Source organism: Tarenaya hassleriana, unplaced genomic scaffold, assembly GCF_000463585.1.
Source record: "Tarenaya hassleriana unplaced genomic scaffold, ASM46358v1 Cleome35, whole genome shotgun sequence".
NCBI lineage: Eukaryota > Viridiplantae > Streptophyta > Magnoliopsida > Brassicales > Cleomaceae > Tarenaya > Tarenaya hassleriana.
This window is the reverse complement of record NW_010966617.1, coordinates 43963-51968: the sequence shown is the minus strand read 5'-3', so window position 1 is coordinate 51968 and position 8006 is coordinate 43963. Positions and strand designations below refer to the sequence as shown.

General features: G+C 38.0%; 2 protein-coding genes across 2 annotated transcripts; one reads left to right on the top strand and one right to left on the bottom strand.

Moving 5' to 3' along the window:
• Positions 1-504: 504 nt before the first annotated feature.
• On the top strand, positions 505-4199 carry LOC104821907 (purple acid phosphatase 4). The gene is made up of 7 exons (XM_010552928.1): positions 505-722; positions 1077-1233; positions 2020-2127; positions 2267-2394; positions 3299-3427; positions 3728-3795; positions 3896-4199. The coding sequence occupies exons 1-7, from the start codon at positions 534-536 to the stop codon at positions 4107-4109; spliced, it is 993 nt and encodes a 330-aa protein (XP_010551230.1). The 5' UTR covers positions 505-533; the 3' UTR covers positions 4110-4199.
• Positions 4200-5238: 1039 nt separating this feature from the next.
• LOC104822175 lies at positions 5239-6477 on the bottom strand. The gene is made up of 4 exons (XM_010553321.2): positions 6362-6477; positions 6158-6270; positions 5902-6056; positions 5239-5810 (listed from the first exon to the last, which is right to left on the bottom strand). Exons 1-4 carry the CDS (start codon positions 6453-6455, stop codon positions 5321-5323), a joined length of 852 nt encoding a protein of 283 aa, XP_010551623.1. The 5' UTR covers positions 6456-6477; the 3' UTR covers positions 5239-5320.
• Between the last annotated feature and the right edge of the window lie 1529 nt (positions 6478-8006).

Genomic DNA, 8006 nt, shown 5'->3' with positions numbered 1-8006 from the left:
CCCTTTTTTTTTTTTTTTTTTTTTTGTGTGTGTATTCCAGCCATTTGGACGTCCAACCTTTATATCTTCAATGGATATTCATTTGTATATTCCATATGTATTATTGATGTTCTTTGGCGTTTTGCAATACCATGTGGCTCTTGACGGTTCGTCTTTTAAAAAATTATATAAAGTTGATAATTCTATCTATAACAATTAAAAGCAAATTCGGTCCTATCCTTAAAAAATATATATATTCTAGAACCAGTTGAATTGAGATTAAACATTTCCAAATGAAATTGTAAAGATCATTGGTAAAGTCCTACGCCACTCATTTATTTTATTGTTAAAAATGCATAGAGAAGCATACAAAAGAGTTAAAAAAAAACAATATCATGCTTCAATTTCGGGTTATCGCCACGCTGGATTTGCATCATTTGATGCGTTTGCTTTGGACCCACCTCACCTCTCATGTATATATACACATGCATAGCTTTTGCTCTATACTAAGTTTCATCACATTATTCGCACTTTTAAGCAAAGAAAAAAACGACATGACTTATGAATTCAGAGTTCGTCATTTGCTTGTAACGACTGTAGTTTGCTTAATATCGGTTACGAAGCTTGAAGCCGAGCTTACGAGGATAGAACGTAGCCCGAAATCGGACGGATCAATCAGCTTTCTGGTGGTCGGAGACTGGGGAAGACATGGACTCTACAACCAATCTCAAGTTGCTCTCCAGGTTAGATTCTCTCTACGTTTTCATCAATTCAAACGATATATATATATATATATATATATATATATATGTATTGTACGCTGCGTAATGCGTATTGAATATCCGATCAAACATATACTTGAAATATATAATGTTATATATAAGGATATTCTTGTTATGGATTTAACCTAGAGTTCTTACCGTATTTTTGAATTATATTCTTGGATAGAACCCAAACTCTGATACCATATAGAAATGGATTTTTTTTTTTGTATATATATCGGTGTATTATACAGCGTATTATGTAGAGAAAACACTATATATGTGTTCTAGTGTTAAATCTATTCACAACGACAAAAAAATATCCTTATACGCTAGATGGGGAGAATCGGGGAGAAGCTCGATATCGATTTCGTGGTATCGACGGGCGATAATATTTACGAGAACGGGATGGAAAGCGTCGACGATCCCGCCTTCAGGTCATCGTTCAGTGATATTTACACGGCTCAAAGTTTGCAGAAGCCATGGTACCTTGGTGAGTAAGCAAAGTCAATTTCATGCAGATTTTTGTTATTTACCAAATCTTTTTAATTACACGTCCGAATGCAATGAGACGATGTTATTTCTACAATTAGAAGAAGGAAATCAAATACACGAGATAGGATTCGGTGTATTTTATTCGACAGGAACAGGAGACAAGACATACAGTGAATATATATACACACACACACACAATAATGTACAACAAGAACTTTAAGCTGAAAACCCCACATAATTACATCATTACCATTATAATATATAAGATGAAACATATCATATGTCGGTCTAATCTCCATGTTATTATTGTTATATAAAAAAGAGAGAGATATTTCTGCTGGTTTCTAATTAAAGAACCCGTTTTTCAATTTTAAATTTGGAATCCATTCTTTTTTTTTTAATAACCAGAATGGTTCCCGAACCTTCGATCCGACTACATCCACCCTAGACACGGGACCAGTCTTTATACATGAATCATTTTGGTCCAGAAATTACATCCCTCACCACCAGTGGAATCGAATTGGAAACCATTCTCTGTTAATCATCTTCGTGTATGTTTTCTTTTGTTAACGGTAAATGTTATATATGTAAACAATCGTATATAAGAGAATATCAAACGACAGATATCCACCATCCTCATGTATGTTATAAGAAAGTTACAGACATTTTACGTTCCGCTCATCAATGTGAGATTTTTGGACCGTTGCGAAGACAAGGGAGAATATGTTCTTTGCATAAATTCTTTACCAAAATTTAAATAAAAAAAAAAAATCTTTCCTCACAGTGTTGGGGAATCACGACTACAGAGGAGATGCCGAAGCACAGCTAAGCCCGAGCCTCAGATTAAGAGACAACCGATGGATTTGCATGAGATCCTTCGTCGTGGACACTGGTACGTACCCTATATATACGTGTGTTTATATATATATATATATATAATTTCAATTCGTTCGAAAGCATATTATAAAAATCATCATCATATATATATCGTTCATAACTTCGTCTTTTTCCGTTACCGAATATCTGAACAGAAATCGCGGAACTTTTCTTGGTCGACACCACTCCTTTAGTGGATGCGTATTTCCTCCACCCACAGGGCCAAAAATACGACTGGAGAGGTGTACTGCCGAGAAAATCTTATATACGAAATCTCATGATGGTACGTTATATATCATATATATGTATATATATGACAAACAATTTTCTATAGCGAGTGATGAAGGACTAATTAATCTTCGCTGAAGAAAAAACAGCCAAGAAAATCTAATGGCTACATCGTACGGATCGAAGCATTTGCAAACAGCAACGTTTCTGTAGAAACGTTGTCCCCTAAAAACACCATCCTTAATTATACTGTCTCGATGAAGAAAACCAGAATGAGAATGACAATGAAAAGATCCGAGCAAGAGATAATTTCAAGAAAGGCAGGTTTCATCTCTGGACACAAAAGCAAAAGATTCTTACTTTGAATCTGAACCACTCCGGGCAATTTCCGGGCCAGCTGTAATCGTATGTAGCTCATCATCATCATCATTCGACAAGTTCTTGCTCTTGTTATCATGGTGCTCGGAAGTGGAGTTTCTGCTCTTGTCGTCCGGTTCTGAGTTGGTAGGAAAGAAGACACCGGTTCCGGGGATAGGATGTCTCGGCTCGTGCCATGGGATAATGTGACCACTCTGCGGAACCAAGCATGGGTTCGGATACACGAATCCCGCAGGCTGAAACACGTATCCCGACATGAGATTCGGGTGATAAGACGGTATATAGGAGGCGGGCATTACGCCATTTGAGGGAATATGCCAATGACCATGATTCTTGGGTCGGGAAACCATCGGCCGAGGTTTCACGGGCTGCGATTTCGTGAACGTTACAAGTATTCGCTCCTTGTTCGTAGCGTCAATCGCGTGATTTGCGAAATCAGCTGCTTGGCCTTCCATTGAAATGAGATTTCTGCAGGTGTTTCGTAACAAAAAAAAACATAATCATGATAAGAATGAATGAATGGATAGAAACAATATATGTTACAAGGAATTTTGAATACCCATATATATATAAATGTGTAGGATGTGGAGATGGCCTTGAGAGAGTCAAGGGCAAAATGGAAAATAGTGATAGGTCACCATGCATTAAAAAGTGCTTCCATCCATGGCAACACCAAAGAGCTCGAATCCCTCCTCCTACCCATCCTTGAGGTATTTATCACCAAGAGTTGTGAAAAATATTTGAATACATATATTATCTATATATATTAATTTGATAATATAGTATAATATTGCATTTCGTATTTATAAATATTATAATAATTTATTTTGAACGATGAGAAATTCAACGATTTTTTATGTGTTTTTCTACTATAATCTCTAGGTTCGAGAAAGAAAAATAAGAGGATCGAACCATTTTTTTCTGAATCTTTTTCAAAATAACCAATATCCATTTTATAAAACACATTCAATTTTTTTTCCACATTTGTAACGTTTTCTTGAAATTTTCAGGCGAACAATGTCGATCTCTACGTGAACGGTCATGATCATTGCTTGCAACATATCAACACACCTCAGAGGTATCAATCAATGCATTTTGTATATATTTTAATTCAATTTTGGTGAAAATCGTGGGTGAATGCATGATGAGAACCAAAAAAACGGCATGCAATCTTGTAGTCGAATTCAGTTTTTGACAAGCGGTGGCGGGTCAAAGGCATGGAGAGGCTATTACAAGTGGGATAAGCCAGATGAGATGAAGTTCTTCTATGATGGGCAAGGCTTCATGTCGGTTCGCATAACGAGAACAGAAATGGGTGCCGTTTTCTACGATGCTTCCGGCAATGTGTTGCATGAGTGGGACACGACCAAAGAGCTTTACATGGACATGTAAGGGAAAAAATAGTGTTGGCCTTAACAACAACCATTTGATCTCTTCAAGAATTCGTTCATAATTAACCAAAATTATCCCCTTTCTGTTGAATTCAATGCAAAAAAAAATGATCAAAGAAAAATTAAATGGACCGCGGGTAACCTTTTAAGACAAGATAACCGAATTAAGTTTGGATAAGTCAACAGTTGGTCACGAATTCGAATTCCAAATTTGGGAAGAAGTATATTGATCCGGACTTCTCCTTAGATCAATGTGGGTTTTGGTCAATCCGGTTACCAAAAAACAAGATAATCTTAGTGTCATCACTCTTACATCTTTTCTAGATGTTGGAGAATTAGTTGGGAATTCAATTGAAATTAACGAACTTGTAAATACACGTGTGAATATGTATAAGTGCATGTACAAGGTAGAGGCAGACTTTTTGGTATTCAAGTTCGGTTCGAGACTTATTCCTGTTCAAGTCTTTCGGTTTTATAAATATATATATTAATTGATTATTATATCATATTCGATTTGATTTCGGTTTCGGTTTTGTCTTTTATTAAAAAATTATATTTATTTTTTAAGAAATTTTCGATTTTTTTCATTTTTTTTAAATATGGTTTGGGTTTCATTCGCTTCCAATAAATTTGATTCTCTAAAAAAATGCATTTGAAAATTTTGGACGGTTTCGGTTCGAAAATGATCGAGTTTCTGGGTACGGTGTGGTTCGGTTTTGAAGAACCGTACCGAAATAACATAACATTTTCTCTCTGGTTTCCTCTGTTATTATACTTTCTCTTTCATTTTCTCTCCAGCCAAACACTCCTTGGCTTGCTTCTGAGACTAGTTAGGTTCTGTCCGAACGAGTACAAGCTACTAATTCTCTCTCCGCTGTTGTTTTCTACCGAATCCGAACTCGACCCGGATCTATTCGGGTCGCGGTTACGCGTCGTTTCAATTCCGATTTCGATCCTTTTACGAAAGGATGAGGCTTTTTGTCATCTTCGCTGAAGAAAAAACAGCCAAGAAAATCTAATGGCTACATCGTACGGATCGAAGCATTTGCAAACAGCAACGTTTCTGTAGAAACGTTGTCCCCTAAAAACACCATCCTTAATTATACTGTCTCGATGAAGAAAACCAGAATGAGAATGACAATGAAAAGATCCGAGCAAGAGATAATTTCAAGAAAGGCAGGTTTCATCTCTGGACACAAAAGCAAAAGATTCTTACTTTGAATCTGAACCACTCCGGGCAATTTCCGGGCCAGCTGTAATCGTATGTAGCTCATCATCATCATCATTCGACAAGTTCTTGCTCTTGTTATCATGGTGCTCGGAAGTGGAGTTTCTGCTCTTGTCGTCCGGTTCTGAGTTGGTAGGAAAGAAGACACCGGTTCCGGGGATAGGATGTCTCGGCTCGTGCCATGGGATAATGTGACCACTCTGCGGAACCAAGCATGGGTTCGGATACACGAATCCCGCAGGCTGAAACACGTATCCCGACATGAGATTCGGGTGATAAGACGGTATATAGGAGGCGGGCATTACGCCATTTGAGGGAATATGCCAATGACCATGATTCTTGGGTCGGGAAACCATCGGCCGAGGTTTCACGGGCTGCGATTTCGTGAACGTTACAAGTATTCGCTCCTTGTTCGTAGCGTCAATCGCGTGATTTGCGAAATCAGCTGCTTGGCCTTCCATTGAAATGAGATTTCTGCAGGTGTTTCGTAACAAAAAAAAACATAATCATGATAAGAATGAATGAATGGATAGAAACAATATATGTTACAAGGAATTTTGAATACCCGGGAGCAAAAGATAGCTTGGTGGATCCGTTGTAATGGCCGGAACGGTCCGACCAAATGATTTTCCCGAACGTAAAGTCGCATTCCGACAAGAACATAACGCACAAGGGTCTTCCATACCATGGAGGATGAATATGTGGTTGTGAGTATTCACCCTGAAAGTGAAAACGGCGAAAGGGATTACACAAAAAAGTTCTCTTGTTTTTGCTTATGCATTGCGGGATTAAGCTTAGAAACCGAATCGATTAGGGACAACCTCGTTATAGACATCGATAACGCAGGCGTCGGGTTTCGATGTAAGAACTTGGAGGTCGAGGAGACGGTGAATGACAGCCTGCAACTGAGCAGGGATAGGTTCTACTTCAGGACCTGCAATCGATCGATCACCGCCAAAAAAAAAAAAGGATCAAAAGTTTGTTCTTTTCCCCGGAAATTACCAAGAAAAAGTTCTCAAGAATACCTTTGGAATGGTTAACTACACTATCATCATGGATCAATGGAGCATCGACAATGGGAAACCCTAATTGAATAACCTCTTTTCCGCGTCCTCTCATCGGCCTCTTATACACAATGTACGTCTTGCCTGTATACGTATATATATATACACATATATATATCATGTTTGAATGAATGTGTAATGAGAAACATATATAGAATGAATCAAATGAATATTTGCCTGCGAGTTTTCCGGCTTTCCCATCAGCTCTCAGATCGTTAACGAGGGAATCGAGTTTCGAGAGTTGGGTTATGTCGATCACTTGTTCGTACAGCTTCAGCCCATGAACTACATTAATCTATACAATAAAATAAAAAAATAAAAAATAAAAAACAAAATCAATTCATTCAGAAGCAAAATGGAATAGTAAATCATATATTATATGGGGTGGGGAATTGAGGCACTTAACCATCATTCCATCGAATCTCTCGGTGGCGACAAAGGTTTTGGCCATTAGGGCAAGTTTCTGCTTAGGGTTTTGATCTTCACCACAAGCATTTGGTTCATCATCCTCTGCAACGGTTTTGTCATAAGAAATTTTATGACAATGGTGTTCACACATGAAAATCCAAAAGAGCAAAAAAAAAAAAACATATGAAGAAAGTGTATATATATATATATGTGTGTGTGTATATATATAACCTTTTGAACCGCAACTTTCATTAGCAGCCTCCACCGTATTTTCATGTTCCTCTGCAGAAATTAAAGAATATCAGTTACCATTATAAAAATAATTAATATTGGCTTCAAATAAATTATTCAAATATACATCACAGTAAAAAAACTTAAAGAAAATCTTACGTTTCACATAATCCTCTATTGGATCTTCTTCTACGTTGGTTACTTCGTCCACGTCATCGTCGCACTTTCTCGGCTGGTTTTCCGAGATTTTCTCGCCTGCCAAACAACTACTCTCCTTCATCGATCCAGCCTTACGTTCTTCTTCCTTAAACCCTGATTCATCATCTCTCTTAAATCCATTACAATGGCGATTATGGTGATTGTTGCAGAGATTTCTTCTCTTCCATGCCACGCAAGCGAGAGCGGTTTCCACGTCCGTGATCGGAGAGTGAGGAAGCGTGTTCAAGAACGGCGTCCACAGCCGTCGCCTCCGCCCGATCGCTTCGTCCACCGCAGCGTACTCTGATCCGCCACCGCCATTGGCGATCCTGAGGTGGTTGCAGAGCGAGTCGATTATCGCGTTTGCGGCCGCGAACTCGCTCAGTATCCAATCCACCTGCCCCACCCGTTCATCCTGATGGAATCGCGTTTGGCCGTTGCGATTGACCTTCGCCTCCATTGTCTCCCCGACTGGTCAATGTTATGAAAAGCCCTGCAAGTGAAAATAAACGCAAAAAGGGTTGAATCTTTATTCCATAATGAATGTGGCTTTTAAGATAGATTTATTGATCGGGGAAGAATAATTGGATGCAAAAACCTAAAAGAAAGATTAAGCAGCAATAGGGGTTTAGGGTTTACCACATGTGATGCGTATTTATAGGAGTTTTAGATGTGAATTATATATATATATATATATATATATATCAAAAGATTCTATCCATCTGAAAAAGAGTCCAAATAAAATAAAAACTATATGACTTCACATTAA

What these genes read in the sequence shown, in the direction of transcription:
- LOC104821907 (XM_010552928.1), top strand. Translation starts at nt 534, where the DNA reads ATGACTTATGAATTCAGAGTTCGTCATTTGCTTGTAACGACTGTAGTT. An exon ending in GCAGAAGCCATGGTACCTTG is followed by an intron (nt 1,234 to 2,019) that starts GTGAGTAAGCAA and finishes CTTTCCTCACAG; the next exon opens with TGTTGGGGAATCACGACTAC. An exon ending in TCCTCCTACCCATCCTTGAG is followed by an intron (nt 3,428 to 3,727) that starts GTATTTATCACC and finishes TGAAATTTTCAG; the next exon opens with GCGAACAATGTCGATCTCTA.
- LOC104822175 (XM_010553321.2), bottom strand. Translation starts at nt 6,455, where the DNA reads ATGAGAGGACGCGGAAAAGAGGTTATTCAATTAGGGTTTCCCATTGTC. An exon ending in TTATCGATGTCTATAACGAG is followed by an intron (nt 6,057 to 6,157) that starts GTTGTCCCTAAT and finishes TTTCACTTTCAG; the next exon opens with GGTGAATACTCACAACCACA. An exon ending in AAGCTATCTTTTGCTCCCGG is followed by an intron (nt 5,811 to 5,901) that starts GTATTCAAAATT and finishes AAACACCTGCAG; the next exon opens with AAATCTCATTTCAATGGAAG.